Source organism: Suillus plorans (assembly GCF_016647745.1).
Source record: "Suillus plorans strain S12 chromosome Unknown HD556scaffold_15, whole genome shotgun sequence".
Classification (NCBI taxonomy): Eukaryota; Fungi; Basidiomycota; class Agaricomycetes; order Boletales; family Suillaceae; genus Suillus; species Suillus plorans.
This window is the reverse complement of record NW_024537399.1, coordinates 141,510-166,003: the sequence shown is the minus strand read 5'-3', so window position 1 is coordinate 166,003 and position 24,494 is coordinate 141,510. Positions and strand designations below refer to the sequence as shown.

The 24,494-nt window shown below is 43.5% G+C and overlaps 2 protein-coding genes across 2 annotated transcripts; both read right to left on the bottom strand.

The window, feature by feature from the left end:
- Positions 1 to 5,152: 5,152 nt before the first annotated feature.
- Positions 5,153 to 6,300, bottom strand: HD556DRAFT_1440680 (uncharacterized protein; the record flags this gene model as incomplete). The annotated part of the gene is made up of 2 exons (XM_041306156.1): positions 5,153 to 5,780; positions 6,275 to 6,300. The coding sequence occupies 2 exons, from the start codon at positions 6,298 to 6,300 to the stop codon at positions 5,153 to 5,155; spliced, it is 654 nt and encodes a 217-aa protein (XP_041162674.1).
- Positions 6,301 to 23,193: 16,893 nt separating this feature from the next.
- On the bottom strand, positions 23,194 to 23,808 carry HD556DRAFT_1232984 (uncharacterized protein; the record flags this gene model as incomplete). Its single annotated transcript, XM_041297556.1, has 1 exon — positions 23,194 to 23,808. A coding segment is annotated over one exon (615 nt), but the record flags the coding sequence as incomplete, so codon positions are not given.
- Positions 23,809 to 24,494: the final 686 nt, after the last annotated feature.

The window sequence follows — 24,494 nt, the reverse complement described above, 5'->3', positions numbered from 1 at the left end:
GTGCAACATGTTGATTTTTCATTTATATCACACAAATAACCAAGTGCCAAGTGCCAAGTGCCGAAACCCGAAGCCCGAGACCCGAAAATATGTATATAACATTTCCATTTTTCACTTGTTGCACAAATCACTGAGTTTCAAGTGCCGAAACCCAAAACTCGAAACCTGGTGTGCAACATGTTCATTGTTCATTTACATTACACAGATCATCGAGTTCCGAGTGCCGAGTGCCGAAACCCGAAGCCCGAAACCCAAAATCATGGACACAACATGTCCATTTTTCACTCATTGCACAAATCACCAAGTGTCGAGTGTCGAAACCTGAAACCCGGTACTTCAAATGGACACGAATTGTATTTGTATGTATTATCCATTGGTGTAGGGTTCAAATAACTTGGGAATTGTATTTGTCAGCACTCGGTACTCGGTACTCGGTGATCGGTGGTCAGTGGTCGGTACTTGAGACTCAGTAGTCAATATAGGCAAATGATAATGAAAAATGACAGTTGTAGTCCACGTCAAGGTGAGTGTCTTGGTAGTCTTTCCTTGTCATTCGGCAAAACATCAGCAATAATGAAAAAATGAAAGTTGTTATTATGCTTAACTTCCTTACCGAAGGTTGTAGTCCAAGTCCAGGTGAGTGTAGTGATAGTCTTTTCTTGTCAATTGGTTATCTTGTTACTCATTATGCAGTACTCGGTACATGGTAATTGGTACTCAGTATTTGGTTTTGATACTCAGTACCTGGGAATCAGTAGTCAGCTTAATGAAGGTTGTAGTCCGAGTCTAGGTGAGTTTATTTGTAGTCTTTTCTTGTCCATTGGTTACCAGGTGACCGAGATATAAGCTAAAGAAATCTGAAACATCAATAATGACAAATGAAATACATGTGTGCAGTAAGTGAGTCTAAAGATAAAAGAATGAATATTAATAGTGAGACTTGCACATTATGTCGAGATATCCAACATAACAAGCCTGTGATGTGATCAGAGACCTGGAATAACACCCATATACATCCATTATAATAGCTTAAAAGCTTAGAAAGATTCATGAAGGATTGATGTAATGATAGGCAAAATGACATATGTGTGGAGAGTGACAATAGACATCTTTTATACAAAGTCACATTTATATATGATTCAGGCCGAAAATATCATTACAAATATGTAGGATAGATCGTAAACTACCCAAGGAACCCATACTGCCTACTGCCCTGAGGGTAGGGGGTGGGTAGAAGGGATATAGTGAAAATATGAGTTGACCCAGCATTAAAGTCCTACCACTGCTCAACTAATCATTTTCGATGCTTTGGGTCTTTGAAGTTTCCCACACTCAATTTCTTACCCATTTCACTTCCTCAGTACTCAATTCTTGGTTGATTTGTCTGTAAATTTATGTCTATGATACTTAAGATATTTGAAATGTACCCCAGGTTTCTGATTATGAAGATTCAATGTTTTGAAGGCATGGGCCCCTTATCAGGCGAAATGGCAAGTATACACACTAGCTCACAAACTCCAGCCTATTGTGAGCTGATCTTGGTCATAAGAAGCAAGAATATAAGCTATGCTCATTATATATTAAAAGGTTGGATCATGGATGCAAGGGCAAGATACTGAAAATCGTGAAAAAATGTCACAAGTGCAATTGTCTATGCTTTGTTCCTGGAAAAGGATCCTGTGTGTCCTGGGCTGGTTATATGATATATCTACTCCGAATATGCTCAGGAATAGACTCCCTACAGTCCTTGAGGTCCAGTCCTACAGGGAAAAAACCCCAGCAGGTGAACCACCAGAAGAGGGGGAGGTACACTATACAATAAATGATTACCCTATGGTCCTGAGCTCCTGATACATTGTTTCTATTGTTGAATAGATGATTGAGATATAATTTCAAAGTCTATTCACCTAGAAATGAACACATATATATGCAATATCCATTTAAGCACCAAGTCTCAACTACCGATTACCAAGTCCTGACACTTGATAGTTGATAGTCAGTATTCGAGCTCCGAGTGTTAATATTGCCTACCAATATCTCAGTCAAATGATAACCAAACCAAGACCCAAGTTCCAAACCTGACTACTGAATACCAAGTATCAGTACTTGGGACTTGGGACTATTGGCTGGAGTACCCAACTACTGATTCACAGGTACCGAGAATTAGAACCAAGTACTGAGTACCTGACTACTGATTCTCGGGTATTGAGTATCAGAACCAAATACCGAGTACTGATTCCCTTGTACCGAGTACCGAGTAACGAGATAACCAATTGACAAGAAAAAACTACCAATACACTCACCTTGGCTCGGACTACAACTTTTGTTCAGGAACTTAAACATAATAATAACTTTCATTTTTCATTATTGCCGATGTTTCAGATTTCTTTAGCTTATATCTCGGTTAAATGATAACTGATGGACAAGAAAAGACTACCAATACACTCCCCTAGACTCGGACTACAACCTTCGGTAAGGAAGTTAAGCGTAATAACAACTTTCATTTTTCATTACCATTTGCCTATATTGACTACCGACCAGTGGCTGAGTGCCGAAGCTTGAAACTTGAAATCGGTGGAAAATGAAATCTCGCAACAATGTACACATGAACATGTTTCATTTCCATAAACAATTCCCCAAGTGTCATGTACCGAGCCCCGAAACCCAAAGCCTGAAGCCCGGACTGTGTTGTCAGGTTAGTACAAGACACTCGGTGAATTGTCAAAGGAAATAAAACATCTTCATGTGTACATTGTTGCGAGATTTCATTTTCCACTGATTTCAAGTTTCAAGCTTCGGCACTAACCCGGAACTTGGGACTCGATTTTTGAGATGAAAGACATTTTTCAAACATGTTTGAATCAACCTTTCATGTATCCATAAACATTTTACCAACTCCCGAACCCTGAAATTGTGGACTGCCAGGTCTCGGGGGTTGGGGGTCGGTGCTCGGGACTTGGGAAATTTGGGGAGATCAATAAAATTTGATCTACAATAAATTTGATTTACAAACAAATTGATTTACAAACTTTTGAAAGATATCTGTGTTGTCTCACATATCGAGTCCCGAGTTCCGGGACCCCCAAACCCCGAAACCCGAGACCCGGCAGTCCACAATTTCGGGGTTCGGGGGTGGTAAAATGTCTATGGATATACAAAAGGTTGATTCAAACATGTTTGAAAGATGTCTTACCCGGAACTCGGGACTCGATTTTTGAGATGAAAGACATCTTTCAAACATGTTTGAATCAACCTTTCATATATCCATAAACATTTTACCAACCCCCGAACCCCGAAATTGTGGACTGCCGGGTCCCGGGTTTTGGGGTTTGGGGGTCCTGGAACTCGGAACTCGGTATGTGAGACAACAAAAATATATTTCAAACACGGGTAAGTCAATGTGTTTGTCAATCAACTTGATTGTAAATTATATTTTATTGATCTCCCCAAATTTCCCAAGTTCTGAGTTCCGAGCTCCGGGACCCCCGAACCCCGAAACCCGGGACCCGGCAGTCCACAATTTCGGGGTTCGGGAGTTGGTAAAATGTGTATGGATAGATGAAAGGTTGATTTAAACATTTTTGAAAGATGTCCCATATGAAATGTCAAGTCCCAAGTTTCGATTTCCGGGTTTCTGGAGTGCCGAGTCCCGAAGCCCGAAGTCCCGAAACCCGGAGTTCAAAACTCGGGACTTAACATTTCATATGGGACATCTTTCAAAAATGTTTAAATCAACCTTTCATCTATCCATACACATTTTACCAACTCCCGAACCCCGAAATTGTGGACTGTCGGGTTTCGGGTTTCGGGGTTTGGGGGTCCCAGAGCTCGGAACTCGGAACTTGGGAAATTAATAAAATATAATTTACAATCGAGTTGATTGACAAACACATTGACTTACCCGTGTTTGAAATATATTTTTGTTGTCTCACATACCGAGTTCCGAGTTCTGAGTTCCCGAACCCCGAAACCCGAGACCCGGCAGTCCACAATTTCGGGGTTCGGGGGTTGGTAAATCTCGGTTTGGGGTTTTGCACTGAAAATTTGACATTTATATGTATCTAGGCTCACCCATATATGTACCCATCTATGTACAATTCCCCCACATCAGCCCACCCATCTATGTATTATCCCCCACATTGGCCCACCCATCTATGTAATACATCCTATGTTGGCCCACCCGTCTATATAATTATACCCCACCTTGGCCCACCTGTCTATGTAATAAATATTTTATCACACCCTCAGCCCACCCGTCTATTTGATATCCCTTTCGTCGGCCCACCCGTATATGTAATACTTTTTATGTCGGCCCACCTGTATATGTAATACACCCCGCGTCAGCCCACCCATCTATGTAATATTCCCCTACCTCGGCCCACCCATATATGTAATACACCCCCATCGGCCCGCCCGTCTATATAACAATATTTGCCTTACATCTCTCTTCAGCCCAGCTGTCTATAATATCCTACTCTACATATTACCCTGATGGGCCCACCCATCTCCATGAATGATCATATTCCCCCGGCCCATCCGTCAACATCAAGGATATATATATCATTGGCATACATGGGCCCACCCGTCTCCATCGGAAATAATATGTGTCCCGGCCCATCCGTCATCATCGAGAATATACACAACATGGGCCCATAATCCGCTGGCCCATCTCATACGGGATATTATGTAGGTCGGGTGGTCCGTATAATACGGAATTTGTCACTGAAGGGGCTCCATTACTCACTTACCCCCAAGACTATTCCCAGACCGCAGACCCCTGGGTCGAATGCACTTGTCAGGCAAGTATAGCAGACTAGGCAGTGCAAAGACCACAACACAAATATATCAGTTTGGAGCCATCTTCGTATAGCCCCACTCTGTATTGTTGTTTCTACACCGAGATCTTCGAATTAGCTACTAGCCATACAGCTATGGGGCAAAACTGGTGATAGTACTGTGCTAGTTCCATTTCTGTGGAGATGTCTGATTCTGCTGTATTGAGGATGACATATTTGAGGTCGCGAATGGTGTACCTTGCACCCTTTGCCGCTCCTGGGTACTGCCTGATGATGTTTGTTTTGAAAACACCAAAGTCCTTACTCTCGTATCCCATAAGTGTGACTCAGAATCTTTTAGTTTCGATGTTGATGTATCAAACTATCATTTTGCATTTATCGGTGTCCGTGAGTGCATATGATGATGCTAAGTCCTCGAACAATTCTAAGAATTTGAGTAATTCCGAGGTTTCACCATTGAATGACGGTGCCTTGCTTGACCCAGGTCCGGGCATGGCGCCTATCCCTTTGTTTGACATGGTTGGGAAGCTCGAGGAGGTAGTTGTGCGAGTGGTGTGTAGAGGTGGTACATATAAGGGTTGTGCTGGCGCCAGACAGATAGTGGTCATTGTGATCGAGGGGTTGGGAGTGGCGATTTGGACTAATGGAATGGTAGGGAAATTTGTGGAGTGCTTGGGTGTCTTGGGTGGGAGTAAAGGTGGTTTAAGGAATTCTGGCTGGGGTATTGGAGGAGATGCTGGAGCGGAAAGGGTAGGTTCAGCACGTGTCAAAGGAAGAGTAGGAGTTTCTGGGTTGAATCTGGCCGGTTTGAGGGTAAATGCATTTTTAGGAGGAAGTGGTGGAAAGAGCAAGTTTGAGAGGTGTGGACAATTTATAGTATCGTCTTCCGAGAGAGAGGATTTGGACAGGTCTTCTGATGTCTCTATGCTGACTTTGGTACGATGGTGTTGACTTGGGGTAGGAAGGGTAGGTTGGTGAATTCTGCTAAGGGTGGTGTAGGAGGAACATCAATGGTATGTGCATGGCTTCTACGCTTCGTTTTGGGAGTGGGGCTGCTAGATGATGCCAGTGCAGATGGCTTTTCTTGTTCGAGGTGTAGCTGCACGTTGGGATGGTAATACTTCAAAATGGCGAGAGCAGGTGGTCAAAGGACCAGGTACTAGAAGGAAGAGATTGACTAGTAGGTTAGTAGTAAACCCACAAATCAATACTCGGTGCGTAAGGATTTGTTCAAAGCAATTCCTTCGCGGTGGGCTCCAATTTGTAAGGCTGCCAATGAGTCCGGCAGGGAATTGTGAACAGGAATGGTTAGAAAAGAGACGTGTTAGTAGATAACATGAAGAGAGATGAGACTAGAAGTGGAGATGAGGACTTTGGGAGGCTCTTTCAAATGATCTTGGAGCAGGGAATTCACTGTGTGATTTGCTGTAGGTATGAGTGTACATGGACAGTTTTATATACATTTTCTAGTAGCTTACTATGCTGAAATGAGAGTGAAGAGCATATGGCGAGTTCAGAGATATTGATGAAGGAACGGGAATCGTGGAATGAGAGCACAAGGTATAATAATGAAAGTGAGTGAAAGGAGATGTAATGAGTAGAGATAAAAGAAATGTATCCACATAATTTGGATATGAAGAGTTGCGCTCTTTGCATCAATGAATCATGTGGATGACATCGACTGTGTGGTTCAAGCATCATTTTTTGAAGCATGGCCGGCACATAAAGGATACACAATCCTTACACTTGCTTGCAATGACAGTATTGTGCCATTTGCATTGGCAAGTAGTGTTGTCTTCTTTGCAAGCTCTTGTTTCTGCTGATGGACCTTGACAGTGCATACAGACAGCTTTTCAACAGCATCAGTCAAGTGAGACTTTATACTCGCAAGCACACTGGCACTATGAGTCTCTGTTTGTGTTGTATGGGAGGGTAATGATTTTGCTCTGAGTCCATGATTTTCTGTTGCCATGCATGCAGAAGCTGCTTGATCTGTACAGGTGAACACTTTTTTGTTTATTTAGAAATTGCTTTGAGCTGAGCATTTGAGCAAGTGACAGTCACTGAGATTTAGAGAAGAGGCACAAGGGATCAATTGAAGATGGCATTGAGATGAGGCAGCACAGTACCTCAATACACAGGCACATGATTAGCAAACACAACTCAGACACACTTGTGGCTGAAATTAACGTGTCAATTTGGGTATCTCAGATCTATATCAAACCTGAACCAGCACAGCACACAACCCCATTTTTTTAGATGTGGATACATGTTTTTAATGGATATGAACATTTTGTTTAATTTTGTTTTCAATTTTTGTTGCATCTTGCCAGCATCTTAGCTTGTATCTTGCTGCATTATGTAGATTATTCAAATTCAATCTGGACAAAATATTTGAATTAATGCCATTCTCTACCTGAACCTTTCAATGATCATGTTATGGTGTTGTGCTGTCTCATTTACTCGCTGTGACTTGTGTGTCATGTAACAGACTGTAGGTTAGGCTATCAAATAATCGTGGGAACAAATGTTAGCTGTAAGGTTTTGCACCTCCCCACACTTACCTTCATCACCTACCCACACCCTGCAGCATGGTTCAAATCACACTTCTTGTTCTAGCTAGAGTCTACATACCTGCACAGCTAGCTAGTATCCACCTTCGCTCTCCCGGCCATATACATGTGACACACCCTGCCACTCACTCCCTGCAGGCCATCAGTATTGTCCACTGCACCTGGTTAGCCTGATTAGTAAGCCTTATTAGGCTGAATGATAGCATGCCTTGCCAACTATAATTAGGCTTGAATGTAATACTACGCCGACACCAGCATTAAACCACGCCCCAAATCATCTAATACCTTACTGTAGCTAGTACTAGTGTTGAGTAAGCTGGCGCCCTGCCCAGGAATGTATCCCACCGCCATGCTCAATTCTGTCACTTCCCGCAATGTGCCTGTCTTTGTCATAGCAGTTGATTTGTCTTCCCACGACCTTTCCCTTATCCTGTATACCAGGCCGCTCACTGCAGGCTGTCGCTGTCACCTCTATAGCCTAGCGGTGTCATATCCCACGTTCCGGACCCGGACCGATCACACCCTCATCTCCAGACTTCCAGATCCGACCTGCTTCTATCTTCCATCCCTGTTCCCTTTGTATGTTCCTTCTCAAGTTAGACTATACTCATTTTCCATACCTCATTTCATTTCCGCCTTTATTTTCCTATGTTCTCATTTCCGTCTTCATTTACTATTTTCCGATAGACTAGTGTTTGACTTTTCTATATGCTTCGTCCACAGCCTCACATAGCTTCAGACTGCGCTGACTGATTCTCCGTTAAGTCCTCAGTAGTATATAAGCCCTGTAGAATCTTTGTACTTCCTTAGTTCGAATATTATCTTAGACTCTGCTCATTCCCTCCTCCATCCGACTTGAGTCTCTCCTCTCGTCAACCTCCAATAGTCTTAGGATCGACTCCTATAAACTCGACACCTCCACCTCTACCTCTGGTAGTCCTCCGCTGTTTCCTTTCTAGTTCGGACATCGTCCGGTGTAGAGACTCGCGTGTCTCTATGCTGAATATGCGGCCCCTTACCCACATAATCCCCTATACGTTCCAGCTCTCATCCATAGGATCAGTCTTGTGCGCACTTGCATGCACCATACGTGCACTTGTGCGCATCTTACGTGCACTTGTGCGCATCTTACGTGCACTCATGCCTCACATGCTTCGCGCGCGCGTCCGTGCGCCTCACCCTTGGTCTTTGCGCTCCTGTCCACCTGTCCATCCTACGTCCTCACTGATTTACTGGTGCATTATTTTTATCAATCTCATTGAATTGACGTATCCTCGGTCCGATGTGTGCGCTTACATACAGAACACCTATCTTAGGCTTTAGAATATAATTAGTATTGATATAGTTACTCGGTTCAGTACCACGCTTGGATGCGCCACATAGTGTTATTCTCGGGTGCAATTCCCCTTCTTAAAAGAAGGGTGGGTTCTTAGGACAAATTTTTTTACTTTCCCCTTATCTCAGTATACTGCAAAGTGTATAGTCCACCTAAGCACTTGAAATCTGATCATACTTCTCTATCGATTATCATTCACGTTTCTACTGTCTTCTTGAAGACCCTTTCACTTATAACTCGAAGCGCACCCTTGCTCACGCGCACGTGCATCTCATACCTCCCGCTCACGCATGCCTCTCGTGCACCTTCGTGTGTGTTATCTTCTTGTGCCTCTTAACACCCGTCTAGTTGACAGAATTTCCCTCCATTTTATTAACGTGGAACTTCTCTCAGTAGTTGTCCTTTGGCTCGAGTCGTATTCTCATATCCAGGTTTTGCTGTAGAGCCCCCATTAGTTTTTAGTGTTTCCACCCACAGTCAAGATTCCTCACCTTCACCGGATTAGTCCTATCACTTGTTCCCGAACGTCCGCCGGAATTCCCGTGCATTGGACATCATCTGACAACCTCTGGACATCGTCTAACAGCCTTCGGAAGTTAGGGGCACATACTCGGGTAAGGGGCGCAGCACACGAGCTGAAGCCAAGTCCTTCGGATTCGACCCTTGAGCACGTTCTTAACAAGCAGCCATCTTCCTAGTATCAATTGTGTTCTATAACACCCACCTTCTTCAAAAGCTCATACTCAGTATCTCAGACATTGATCTTCATTGGTCTTAGTCAAGTTGTCACCAGAGTTGAAATCTGTGTCTCTTGAGGCTTGACCACTGCCATTTCGCATCATGATATCTTTAAGTTCTTTTGATAGACTTTGCATAGTCGTACTTTGGTACTCTCACAAGTCTTATACTTAGACATACTTCAACATACTGACACATCTTCAGAACTTCGAAAGCACCTTGGGTGATGCAAACCATTGGGTCAAACAATCATTCCAAATAAACAAGAAGGATCGATTGCACAAAGTACAACCATGCAAAAGCGACTCTACTAACTATGACTCATAGCATGGGAAGTGAAGTGAAATGCGAGTCTGGTCTCAGGTCCTCCCTCTTCTGCTATGGATCCTTCCTTTTCCTGCTCTGGAAGCAGATCCATCTAATGTTAAAGGCGAGGATCATGCTTTGGATCAGAGAGTGATATTTTGAATCTGCTCAATCCAGGAGAATCAGATTTTGAATCCATTTCAGGAGTAACACAACCAAGACCATTGGAGATTAGTTTGTGAGAAAAATATCTATGGGGGAATGTTAAGTTATGATTTCATAGAACAAAAATGTTGTTGTTGGCAGGTTTGAAACCTGCACAGTTCAAGAGAAACAGATTTTGAATCTGGCAACAACTTGACCAAGACCAATGAAGATCAATGTCTGAGATGCTGTGTATGAGCAAATATTCAAGACATGTTCTTATAGAAAAAATGTGACATCCCACAAGTTTCAAACTCGTTGCACTCCAATGGAAACAGATGTTTATTCTGCAATAACAGCTGCTTGGCTAAACACAACTGTCATCAGCTTGCAAGCAAACCGACCATGAGAAAATTTCAAGGTGTGCTTTCATAGAAAATGATTGTATCACTGGCAGGATTCAAACCTGCGCAGTCCAAGAGAAACAGATTTTGACTCTGATGATCACTTGTTAATTTCAGCTTTAGCAGGTTTTGAACTCACGCAGACAGATTTGGATTCTGTTGTATCAACTGCTTGGCTAAGACCAGTTAGATGCACTCCTAATGAATCCATTCAGAAGTGAATCCTCAATGTGTATTTGTCTGCATTTTGTCAGTTCTAACAATAATTTCTAACATCCCCCTTGAGTCAAATCATATGTGATCCTCCATGCTATTGAAAGAACTGCCTTTAGGATTTACTTGTGAACAGGTCCATTGGAAGTGCATCTCACTGGTCTTAGCCAAGCAGTTGATATGACAGAATCTAAATCTGTCTGTGTGGGTTCAAAACCTGCTAAGATGAAATTATCAAGTGATCACCAGAGTCAAAATCTGTTTCTCTTGCAATGCACGAGTTTAAAACCTGCCAATAATGAAATTTATTTTCTATGCAAACACATCTTGATATTGTCTCATGAATGATTTTCTCAAAAACTCATCTTAACTGATGTTAGCCATGTCATTGCTAAAATAGATTCAAAATCTATTTCCATTGCAGTCTGCAGGTTTGAAACCTATTGAGTGACACATTTTTTGTATTAGAACATGTCTTGGATATCTGCTCATAGACAGCATTTCAAATGTTGATCTTCATCGGTCTTAGTCAAGTTATCACCAGAGTCAAAATCTGTTTCTCTTGAACTGTACAGGTTTGAAACCTACCAACAATAACATTTTCATTTTATTCTATGAAATCACACCTTCACACTTCCACATGAATCTTAAAATGAATTGGAAGGCCTCAATTTTCTGGCGGCATCATGACTTTCTTGGAAGAGAAACCAAAAAAATTGAAAGCTGGTGTATGGAACCATGTTTCACTGCTAGCCTTGCAGCAGCTTGTTTTATGATCCATGTCAACTGTCGAACATTGTCCGAGTCACTCTCTATCATATCCAACTCGATATGCATCAAACCTGAAAATATCAAACATCAGACATTAGGTTTCACATCGGCCAATCAGATATCACACACACTCATGCTACCTATGTCTCATCCCATCCTGCTAGTCCTGCTAGGTACGCAGTTCATTATTTCTCACATTACTCACATCATACACAGTGTTATTTTATGAATTCACACCTCAATATTTCCTCATGAATGATGTATGTTTCTCTTCTTCTTTCTGTTAGAACACACCTTGACATTGACTCATGTGTACTTTCATGCTATAGCTTGCGCTCCCAAACATCTGCTTTATATGGTGTTTGTGGATGCACTTTTCTGTGTCCAAGAACATCTCTGGGCTCCATGTGATGTGGCTCCGCATCCTAAGCACAAATGCCTCAAATCATGCTTTGGGGTTGTATAGAGTCAGGAAAGTGATGTCAGCAGTGTGATTATAGTGCTGACCAAAACTGAATATGCATCTGAACACAGTCCTTGGGCCAATCATAAACACAGATAGATTTCTTCAAAGGTCTTGACTTGGTTGAAGAAGAAGAGCAAATTACACATCAAACTTTCAAGTTTGATCCTAATGACCTGGGGAATGAAGAAGAATACACATGTGTCAAGGCTGGGATTCAAGGCAAAGATTCAAAAGAGCCATCTGGCCACCATTCACTTATGTATAAGGTTGAAGTGTACTGTATTCAAGACCTTTCATCATCATGTTGCTCTTCTCTCGCTTTTTGAAAATGTTGTATTGCACTCTGTATTTAATTCATCTGTTCAGCTGAGGGAAAACATTGCGAGTGACAGGGAACGGTACACCTGCCTTGCAGATTCACTTTTGAATGTTTTCTTTAAACATGCATCTAACTGGTGTTAGTCAAACAGTTGCTACAACAGAATCCAAATCTGTTTCAAATCTGTCTGTGTGGGTTCAAAACCTGCTAAAGATGAAATTGCTAGTGATTATCAGAGTCAAAATCTGTTTCTCTTGGACTGTGCAGGTTTAAAACCTGCCAATAATAAAATTCTTTTTTTATATGAAACCACACCTTGACATATGCTCATGGTCGGTTTGCTTACAAGCTCATCAGAGTTGTGTTTAGCCAAATGGTCGTTTTTTGAACTTCAATGTCTGAGATGCTGTCTATTGGAAATAAGATCATAGCTTCATATCCCATGTTATAGGGTTGTACTTGCTGAACCATGCATGATTACATGATTGGGCCTAAGTGTGATGTCAGAAATTGATTTACTCGCCTAGTGCAATGAGGTGGAATCTCATGGCTGAGCCAAAGGTGGTGATGTACAAATGCAAGGATCAGGCCTAGTTGGATGAGTCAGAATTTGATGTCTGGACCTGATACTTACATTTGTACATCACCATCTTTAGCCTAGCCATGAAATTCCACTTAGGCTGATTTGTATGATCCTTCCACTGTTAATTGTCACTCATGGGCCCAGTCATTAATACCAAGGCATCACAAACATCATAGGCTCACACATGTCGCTAAGCCTACACATGAATCTGGACCTAGTGCAGATAAATGTATCTTGAGGATTTACTTCTGAATGAATTCATTGGGAGTGCAAGATCAAGATAGAAGCATGATAAGAAGAGAGATAAGGCGGACAGCCCGCTTGGCGAAGATAAGAGATAAGCATGGTATGGACGGCCCGTTTATAAGCGAGATAAGAGAAGTAAAGATAGGGGTAAAATGTTATTGTAACATTACCCCACTGCTACGGTTGAAGTCTCTGGCTTCAATATTCTTCGGTGTTGACGTACTCGTCCATGTGTTCATAGTAAAGTGGGTCTGGGTCAGCGTTGCAAAACTCTGGTTCATCATACCGAGTTGCATACTCCCAATTTGCTCGTTCGATTTCATCTCGAAGTTCCTCATCTTTCTTAGCCTCCCATTCCGACAATGCTTCGTAAAAGCCTTCGTCGGTGTAGACCAACGGGAACTGCTCTTTCTTGGCAGCGTAGGGGCAGTAGATGGAGAGATGACCAGGTTTTTGACCTTGGCATACGCGGCAGTGGTATTCGGGACAGTTCTTGTGGTGGTGTCCAAGTTTCTTGCAGACGCGACAAATGAAATTGTCTGAGGAGAACTGCGGTTGTTTTACTGTAATGACGTCGGGGGTTTCGGTGAGGTCAATGACTTCACGCTTCTTTCCCTTAGAAGCTCTAGTCTTCGACACTCCGTGCACTGTGGCTCCTCCGCGGGTCTTTCGTTTAAAGACAACGGTGGGTTCTGGGATGGGTAGTGCTTCTTCAGCTGGTGCTGGTTGAGCAACAGGCTGAGGCTCTTTTCTAGTCGTATCTGCAGCAGGTATGCTGCTGGGGGGAGCGCTAGTAGAAGGGCTTGGCGGGCGACCGATTTCGGTTTTGTTTTGTTCTGCAACAGTTCGTATAACTGTTTTGCAGACAGTGCTAAAAGCAGAAGGAAGAAGCTGAATCTCAAGACTGCGAATCTGTCTTTGGAGGTGTTGGCAGGCGAGTCTGAGGGCATCGTTCTCAATTTCTTTGAGTTTGAGCTCAAGGGCGGCGGTGGCGTGTATAACGTGAATCTGAGATAGTATGGGGGCGGCGACAAACACGGGTTCTTTGGCGAGCTGATTTTCTAGTTCAATTGCGTGAGGGAGGGATAACAGGGTAGTCTCGACGATGGTGTCGTCGTCAAGATCAATGATGTTTTTCTTGTACGTGGAGTTTTCAAGGGAGAAGGCAGACGTGGATGATCCGGTAGGGGAAGGTGTCAATGGGGGAGTCATGATACTTGGGATGTCTTTGTTCAAAGGGGATTGTTCGTTCAGTTTAACTTGTGTCTCTCTTTATACCTCGTCAGAAGTTCTTTCGAACTCCGCAAGTTTTCTTCGGGTATCCATTTGTTGCTTCCGGAAGAATAGCCTATCCATGATACAAGATAGCGTCTTCGTTTACCCATTCCTTTATGGCTAAGAATAGCTTCCACTTCGTATTCTTCTTCGCCATTGATAACGTCAGGTGGAGGTTCGGTGTAGTTCGGTCCGTGTATCTCTGTCTCGCGATAGGAGGATAGTTCAGAAGCATGGAACGTGGGGTGAACTTTCCATTGGTTGGGAAGCTTCAATGTGAACGTGATGGGAGATAAGACTGCGGTGATAGCAAACAGTCCGTATCTTTTGGGCGCAAGTTTCCTAGATGGTAACGATGTTAGGAGATTGGTGGCCGTAAGCCATACCTTATCTCCTATCTTCCATGGTTGATATTTCCCATGGCGAGATCTTTCTGCCATTCGCTGCATAGCAATGCTGTGGCAGGCGAGTGCTTCTTCACGTATCTTCTGGAGGTTCCTGAGTCTTTCTTCTGCTGCTGGCGTGTCTGATACAGGCAAAATGTGGGGGATTCCCTGTGGCTCATAGCCCATCATGAGGAAGAATGGGGAGGTATTTCTAGCGTCATGTTTTCAATGGTTGTGGATGAATTCGGCGATGGGAAGATGGTTGGCCCATTCTAACGGATTACTCCTGCAGTAGATTCGAAGGTAGGTTTCAAGTTCTTGGTTGAGACATTCCGTTTGCCCGTCTGTCTGGGGATGGTAGGCGGTTGATGCAGCGATCTGATATCCGAGGAGTCGGGCGAGTTCTTGAGAGAATTTTGAAATGAACTGTGGTCCTCTGTCAGAGATTACTTTCTCATGGAGGCCGAATCTTTTGAATAAGTTTTTGAGGAATAATTTAGCCACTCCTTCTGAGGTGATGTTTTTGTTACATGGTGAGATAATTACCCCCTTCGTAAGCCCATGGTCTACCATGATCATGATAGAGTCGAAGCCTCCCGATAATGGCAGATCGGTGATGAGGTCGACGGAAACCTGAGAAAAGGGGCGAGTGGCAACGGAGGGAATCGGCCGCAAAGGCGGGGTAGTTGGGTGTGTGTCAGCTTTCATCTGCTGGCACAATGCGCATCCGTCAACGTATTTGCGAATATAGGTCCCCATGGCGGGCCACCAAAAGTCCCGCTTCACTAATTCTTCGGTTTTGAATCGGCCGGGGTGCCCTGCCGTGGGGTGATCATGATGCTTAAACAGCACATCATGCCGTTGGGCCATTGGTACATAGGCTCTCTGTTTATAAAAGAGGACGCCATTGGTGCATGTCCAGTCAGAGAGGGCAGATTTCATTGGGGGAAGGCATATCCCATCCAATGCCTGTACAGCTTTCTGATATATGGGATCGTCAGCAGAATTGCGCGCGATGCTATCCGATAGGTTGTCGTCGATCAATCGCACGAACATGGTATCAGGGAGGAGAATGCGATTCTCGTTATCATTTTTTCCGACTAAGTGGTCTGGGCGTCGTGACAGAGCATCGGGGGCAGCCAATTTAGTACCTGCAACGTGGTGCAATTCCAACTGAAAGTTTGACAACGTAAGCTGCCAACGCGCTTGTCTCCTAGTCAACTTCTGGGCGGAGCGGAAGTATAGGAGGTTCATGTGATCCGTGAATACTATCACGACATGGGGGCTTCCTTCAAGATAGTGGCGCCATTCCGAAAGCGCTCGGATGACTGCCAGTAACTCTCTATCAAAGATTTCGTAGTTTCGTTCTGCGGGGTTGAGTGATTGAGACAAGTAACTGCATGGATGATACATTCTGTTTTCATCGGTCTGTAATAACACCGCTCCGGTTGCTGCAAGCGATGCATCAGTGGCGATTGCGAATTGCCGAGTTGGGTCAGGATTTCATAGTACTGGTTGCGATAGAAAGGCGTTTTTGAGACGGTCGAAAGCATTTTGGCAGTCATTGGTCCATAAGAAAGGGTGGTCCTTTTTTGTGAGGTCAATGAGGGGTCGGGCGATGTCTGAGTAATGAGCGATGAATGCTCGGTAGAAATTACAAAATCCTAAAAATGACTGTGTATCCTTTAGGTTTTCTGGGGTTGGCCAGTGCTTGATTCCGTCTACTTTAGCAGGTTCCATGCCCACCTCTCCGGGTCGAATTATCATTCCAAGATATTCCACTTCTTTTGCGTCGAAAGTGCATTTTTCTGGTTTGACAAACAGCTTTTCTCTTCGGAGAATGTTGAGAATTTCGATCGTGCGTGCCTGATGTTGCTGAAGATCTTTCGAGAAGATCAGAAGGTCATCCATATAAATGACCAACCACCCCTCGTTTATCTGTTGCTGACAGAGGTTCGCCATAAACGCTTGGAATGTCACTGGAGAATTTGTCAGTCCGAAGAACATGACCGTTGGTTCAAACAACCCTTCTTCCGTTGTGAATGCCGCCTTCCAGCGATCCTCAGGGTGAATTCTGACGTTATTATACCCTGATCTTATGTCGATCTTTGTGAAGTACTTGGTGTCATAGAGTCGCTCGATGAGGGATTTCGGTAAAGGGAGGGGGTATTGGTTCCGTATGGTCCAATCGTTTAGATATCGGTAATCTTGACAAGGACGTAATTCTCCGCTTTTCTTTCCTATGAAAAAGAATCCGCTAGCTTGAGGGGATTTCGATGGGACAATAAAACCTTTCTTGGTATTTTCTTCAATAAAGGTTTTGACAGCTTCGCGTTCCTTCCCAGACAACGGATAGATTTTCGATGTCTTGGGTATGAATCCTGGTTTAAGATCGATGCGATGATCTACTCCAGGTCGTTCAGGTGGGACTTTGTTAAGGCCGTCTTTGGCGAAAACATCTCGGTATTGGTGTAAAAAAGGGGGAACAAGTTCTTCAAAGGTTTTCTTCTGTTTTTCTATTTCTCCTGCAACTGTGAATTCTTGAGCTTTGTTACTTGTTTTTCCGAAATTTTGTTCCGTTTTTGATGTTCCGTCACGAACGAGCGGGGTGTCAAAAGATATGTCTTCAATGATGCGTATGGTTGATCCATCTGTGGCGTATTAAATGAGTGCTTCATCGCTGGCTAGTTGATAGGCTAAGGGATCGAGGACTGGGGGTTTGAAATTTTCCGACCAAACGTCGTCCTTAGTGTCATAGTTGGGGATTTCTTCATCCATTATCTCTTCTACGGAGGTGGTATAGGGGGAGGTGGTTTCATTAGTTGCCACCTTCACCTGTACTGGCTTCTGTAGTTTAGAGTTTACCCAAACTCGAGACGTTTCTTTTTTGATGGTCTTCTTCTTTTCGAAGAGTGGTGGAAGGGATCTCCTTCGTCGTCTTCTATCGATGTTCTTTTCTATAGCCAACGATCTCTTCGTTGGTGGGAGTGATACCGTTTTGGCTTCCCAATCAATCTGAGGTTTTAATGCCGCGAGCCAGGGGAATCCTAAGAGGATTTTGTCTTGTTTGGCGAGTTTCGCTATATTGAACTTTCCGATCATGGTTCGTTGGTCAATTTTGACCGTGAGTACGCAATAGCGAGAGATGAGTCCTCCTTGAGCGTCTGATCCGTCCGCAGTGATGACGGGGAAAGGTCGAGAGAGTTTATGGGTTTTTATTTTATGCCTTTTACAAAAGGCATCGCTGATAAAGGTTCCGGATGCTCCGGAGTCGATGATCATGGATGTTTCGACGGTTTGTACGCGTTTATCAGAAAAAATGGATGCAGGAATTCTTAATTCATTTCTGGTTCTGATAGAACATATTAGTCGTACAGGGGTGGGAGTTACTGACATCGAGGCAGTTTCCCTTTCTAAAAATCCACTTCCATGAAGCGACGCTCTACTTCGGTAAAGTCACTGTCTTCTTCTTCCTCAACTTCTTTTGCTTTTTCTTTCATGGTTTTCCTTCGGATCGGTGCTTTCCCTCTTGGGGTACTTCTTTCTTCTTCGTCCTTCTCCTTCTTCCTTCTGATTGGTGCTTTTCTGGAGGAAGAGGCGCAACTTTCGACTTCGTCATCGCTGCTGCTTTCTTCTTCTTTGTTTCTTCGGATCTGGTCCCTTTCTCTAGGGTGGAAAGAGATATCGTTGGCGCGATGTCCTACTTGGTGACATTTGAAGCATCTTCCTTCTTTGAGGTGCTTTTTTAACTCTGCGTCCGATAGACGGCTTATGCGATCGACTTCCATATCGTCGCTCCTCCTGGGAACATAGTGCTTGTTCCCAAAGTTCTTTTTCTTCTGTTGGTTGGGCCTTTCTTTTCTTTTGATGGCCTTCAACCTTTGGAAAGCGTTATCGAGGTTGATACAGGTGTTGACAACGGTGTCAAAGTTGTTGAGACTTTCACCGGTACGGTGCAGGCTGTCTTGAAGCCCGTAATCTAGACCTTGTCTGAAGAACTCTATAAGGGGGGCTTGTTCGGACATCCCTGCCCTGTGCGCGAGGAGTTTGTAGTTGGAGATGTAGGTGTGGAGGTCTCCTCTCATTTCCAATCCTCGGATCTTCATCATGGCGGTTCCGGCGGGATCCATGGGTTTAAAGGCTTCGTTGAAGTCCTTTTTGAATGTGGCCCAAGTTCCATAACCGATCATTTGGCCAGAGGTATCTTTTCTCTTAGGGTCTAGGGCCGCTTCCATGAAGTCTTCTGCCCATATCGCTGCGTTTCCCTTTGTCATGTAAGACAATACTAGGATGATCTTCTTCTTATCTTCATCGTATACCTCATCGTTGATGTCGAGGTATGCGTGGCACTTCATCATGAATCTCTTTGATTCTTCTCTGTCTCCATCGAATTCTGGGGGAGAACCAATCTTTAGTTCTATATCTTTGACTTTGGTAGTCATGTTGTTCAACGGCGGGAAGTTGGGTAAGGTCCCTAGGTTCAAGGCTCCGATCAAAGGAGTTAACGAAGTCGTGGTGTCAGTTGCGTTGCAGATGGCAACAGTTCAGGTGATAAAGACTTTAATCTTTTGTTACGACTGGGATAAGTCGAGCTATCTATGTCTGAATAGACAATCGGCAAAATGCCAGATAGACGGAGGTCTACTCTCGATTGAGAGATCAAGGTTTCTGGCTAAGGCGAGTGTCGCTGACTCCCTTAGAATAGTGGTTCTTAGACAGTAAGGTTGGAGACCTTGCTGAAGGACAATGTTCCAGGTAAAACCCAGTAGATTAAAGTAAGGAATACAATCGGTTGGTAGCTAGTCTATATAGCTAATGTTCAAGCGGAGCTTGTAAATGACTATCAAGATAGAAGCATGATAAGAAGAGAGATAAGGCGGACAGCCCGCTTGGCGAAGATAAGAGATAAGCATGGTATGGACGGCCCGTTTATAAGCGAGATAAGAGAAGTAAAGATAGGGGTAAAATGTTATTGTAACACCCAGCCAAATATAGTATTATCGTCTTGCACAGCCTAGTCTGCTATACTTCAGAGACAAGTGCATTTGACCCGAGCAGTTTGCCAGTCTGAATATTAGTGATATGATGAATGATCAATAATATGGAAGTGTAAAACAATGTCCAAAGGTATAACTATGATGTCCGACACCAAAGTGTTGGATCTGATATTCTTGGGTTAGCAGATTAGTGGGTGTCAGGTTTGCGGGTTATGGGAAACTATGGCGAGGACTGATAGTGATTGTCAGGAAAGCGAGTAGTATGCATAGTAATAATGATGATGGGTATTTCAGATAAGGAGAGCAGTAATATTCACAATGTCAACAAAGAACTATGAGATATTGGGTTTGACCCCTATGTATCAGGAAATGGCTCCTACTACTTGGATGATGGGTGATACTGTGGAGAGTCCAATATTCATGTAAATATGTAGAAATCCAGAATACATAGGTGAAAGCAGTAGCGAAATATTTCAGATCTGAAGTACATGTAAAAAAACATGAGGCGCTGTGGATGATGGGAAAACATATCATAGTGGTGGCTACGACATGAGTAATGTGCAAAATAATCAACTATGCACCTAGTGGGGCTAGCAAGATGGGATGGGACATAGGGAGGATGAGTGCGCAATATTTGGTTGGCCAATGCGGCCAAAACATCAGGTCTGCCAGTCAAAGTGTTGGTTCCACTATGGGCTATGGAGACTATCAGAATATAATTGGGAAGTGATTGGTGTGTGACATGCATTTGACATATATTGTAAAGTTGCTGAATATGAGCCCAGTGCTAGGCTGAGTCCTACATTGTCTTAGTCAAGGAGTTGATGCACCAGAATCTAAATCTGTCTGTGTGGGTTCAAAACCTGCTAAAGATGAATTTGCCAAGTGATCGTGAAAGTCAAAATCTGTTGCTCTTGGACTGTGCAGGTTTGAAACCTACCAATGATAAAATTCATTTTCTATGATTTACACACCTTGAAATATGCTCATGGTTGGTTGGCTGGCTGAAAAGCTGATCACAGACAAGTGGCTGTCATCACAAAATCAAAATCTGTTTTCATTGGAGTGCAATGAGTTTGAAACTTGTTGGATGTAACATTTTTCCCATAAGAATGTAAGGATCACATGTCCTCTACACCCCGACCACAACTTCAAAAGGAAATTGTAGAACCATTGTTCGCAAACCTCCACACGACTCATTGATGCGAAGAAGCATCACGCTTTGCATCCGAGTCACGCGGATACATTCCTCTTCTTTTTCACTCTTTCATCATTGTTTTGGCTTGCACAAACTGCTATACTCACTACCTGGACAAAACCCTTGCTATAACCGACCCTCAGACCCTTTCCTTTTGTCATGAACTGCTCCATTCTCACTTTGCCATACCAAAACCTGTCAAAACTGCTATGAAACTCTTGTTATTCTGTCCAAACCAAACTCTTTCTTATTGCCATTAATTCACTCTCTTGTACTTTCTCTTTTTTGCTCACACTAGCCACCTGTCAGGCTCAATGCCACTCCCTTCTGCATCTATTGCATCCTAATCATTTCAGTGAAACTAACTGAGGACCCTTGCCATTGCGCACTGATATACAGCTCATGTACTTTTGTATTAACAGCGAATCATATACCCAGAACCCCGCTCCAAGAATGCCAGACAGTCTCAAATGTATCACTCTCAAAATGGCTCATCCTTGTTGTAACATTTGCGCTCATTTTTTTCATCCAAAAACTCATCCTTGTTCACTTTCCCCTTCAAACTCAAACATCAGCCTTACAAGAATATGTCTTGAACATTTGCTCATAGACAGCATCTCAGACATTGAAGTTCATAAAACGACCACTTGGCTAAACACATACATTGTCGGCCCATTGAAAAGCTTGATTAATATGTATAGCTGCGCACCTCATGCACTATTACATGCATATCTCTGCAGCGGCTTGCCTTGAGTCTTATTACATTTTGGATAGCTTATCTCGCTACTACTTTTGCCTACGCAGGTTCCAGACTTTCACAATGTAGGATATAATCTGGCTCGCTAGCTACTCACACTTCACTTCACTTCCCTTGCTATGAGTCATAGTTAGTAGAGTCACTTCGGATAGTCATACTTTGCGTGATCAATCTTTTGTTCATTCGGAATGATTGTTTGGCTTGACCACTGCCATTTCGCATCTTGCTATTTCTTAGTTCTTTCGATAGGCTTGGCTTAGTTGTACTTCAGTACTTCTGCAAGTCTTATACTTTGACATACTTCGACACACTCACCGTATTCTCTCTTGGAAACCTTGCTGTTTCATTGGAAGCTCTTTGGACACTTCACACAACCTTGGACCTTTGTTTCTTGACTTTGGACCACCTTCGCTCGCATTGGACAAGTACTTTGTTACGTCAGACACATCTTTGGAACTTCAAATGCACCTTGGGTGACTTTTCCTTCTTTCATCTTCGATCTTAACAAGATATCCCTTGCATTTTATATCAAGAGATAATTCTATAGGCAGTCTATTTGGGACAAACATCACACTTGCACATTGAGTTCTCAGGTAACAACATTTGTAGCACCTACATAGTAGTTGGGGGAGAATACTGTTCAATAGACCAATGTATCTCTGTAGGGACTTAAGAACTGCATAATAAAATATTGTATTTTGTCCAAAACATGCTATCTTCATGCTACTACCTTGACGAACAATTGCTGAATGACACTGTGTGAAACTAGACACAGTGTAGAGACTCATGCCTCTCATTGTGTGATATGGCAGTTTTCACTAGGGAGTACATGGCACGAACTTGCAGCATCACTCTGTATGCTATCTGCAGCTATTCCTATATGAGGCGTAGCTTTCCCACGCAACATGCACGTGCATTCCCACGCTTCACGATGTATATGTGCATGCGCTTTCCTGTGCTTGAGCACCCTATAGCGCCAGCCATCCAGACGCATCCATCCACTGTCCACCAAGTTCTCTAGTGCGTATATTTCCATTTGCCCTTATTTGCATATCGTACCACCTTTATTCTTATCATGGACCCTTACTTACATATATCTTTACATACCTTACTCGGTAGCAATTTGGCTCTGCATGACAGCACTTAGGCGCCATACTTAAGCGCCAGCAGAACATACCATTAGCCACGGAATATATCCCAGATAACCCCCAAGTACTCACTGCCCAGTTCCCTAGAAAGTCGCAGTAGCAATCGATTCTCAGACATCCATCTATCTCACCTCACACCTCTTGTCTAGTATCTAATCATCACTTAAGCAAACTCACTCTTACTCTCTCTCGTTTCCGCATACATGCGCGCGCATTCCCGCGCCTTCTCGCCTCGCGCACACCTGCATTTTCTCACGCTTCGCATTGGCCAACCAGTAGCACCTTCAGTGCATACTTCTAGATCCTTGCTGCACTTGCTTCCCCTTTAGGGTTGAATGCACTTGTCATCTCAAGTATAGCAGACTAGGCAACACGCGACCTTACAACATTTATAGATACAGTCAGGAGCCTTGTTTGTGCCTCGCAGTATCATTGAACCTTCAACAGAACTAAATGATTCAACTATCTCAGGAAAAGGTGGCCTCCATCAGTACAACAACAAGCTCAACTGTGCAGGAGCAGGGCCATACAAAATATCTAACTCAGACAACAATGATTCACAGTTGAACAGGGGAAGGTTGAAATAATTGTCAAAGGATCCAGAATCACCATCTGAAGGCTGCTCACCAGGATAACTAAAATCAGAAGGCTGTGGAACAGGATGAGACACATCAGAAGAGGCTGAACCAGAACCAGAACCACTGACAGTTGCAGCAACACCACCAGATGATGTTGCTGGCTCACAAATTGGTTCCTCTTCCTCCATACCACTGTCATCGCTGTCAGCAATAATTTCCTTGCTCCTGTACTGCTCGTGGCAAGTAGTAGACTTCCTCGCATCTGTATGTTGTGTTTCTTTCCTTTGTCTGATCTCTGGCAGTGGTGACAATCAACTAGTTCGCCACTCTCGAGCTTGTCTTCACATTCCTTATGGAGTTCTGCGAATTCCTCGTCACTCAAGGCCCTCCAGTATATCTTGTTAGCGTCCCACTTGCACCAAAGCATTTCAAGGTCTGCAAGTGCGCTCGATGATTGGCTCAGGTTCATAAAAGGAATCTTCTTGGGCCAGCCTTCCATGACGACCTGGTACCTCTGAACAACATTGTGGAAATGAGTCCATTGCATCTTCGCACTTGGGTCATCAGTAGCCTCTTCTATAGATTAAATTTGGTCAAATCATTGTTGCGAAGCCAGAACAAAATACTTACAAAGTTATCTGTTGATAATTTCCCGTATTTCTGAACGTTTGTTGGAGATGCGCTGCTTGTGGTTTTTGGCAGAACCTAAATGTAATTAGACAGAAAACATGGTACTAGCAGGCAGGACACTAACCTTGCATCCCTTGTACCGCACAGCCTTCCATTTTGCTAACTAAATCTTGATTATCAATCCCCATGACAGTACCCATGAATTTTTCGACACCATCAGTGGAAAATGCGATACCTCAAAGGGGAAGATCAGTAGAGCCGCATGCTGTGTAGAGGATACTTTCTAGGCCCATATGAGGATGGAGACCATGGAGCTAGTATTTACGGTGTAGGGATTCATTTCTGGCTGGGCTTGTAGAGACTGTTTTTACCTTACCTTATGTTGGGACTTTTGTAGCTTACATAAGGAAGTTATCTTTTCACCAGTTACCAGTAGGAGTCAGAGTCTTCAGTAGTTTTCTATCATATTTCCTCTTCTCTGAGCCTTGAGCCTGGTCCAGAAACCCTTTAGGGTCGAATAGCAGCTAGGTTCTGCAAGACCCAACATTGTTCAGACTCACTCTCTGAATTGTTGTACCTTCAACGGGGTCATGTGAGAGAAATTCAATTAAAATGAACAAAGAACGCACC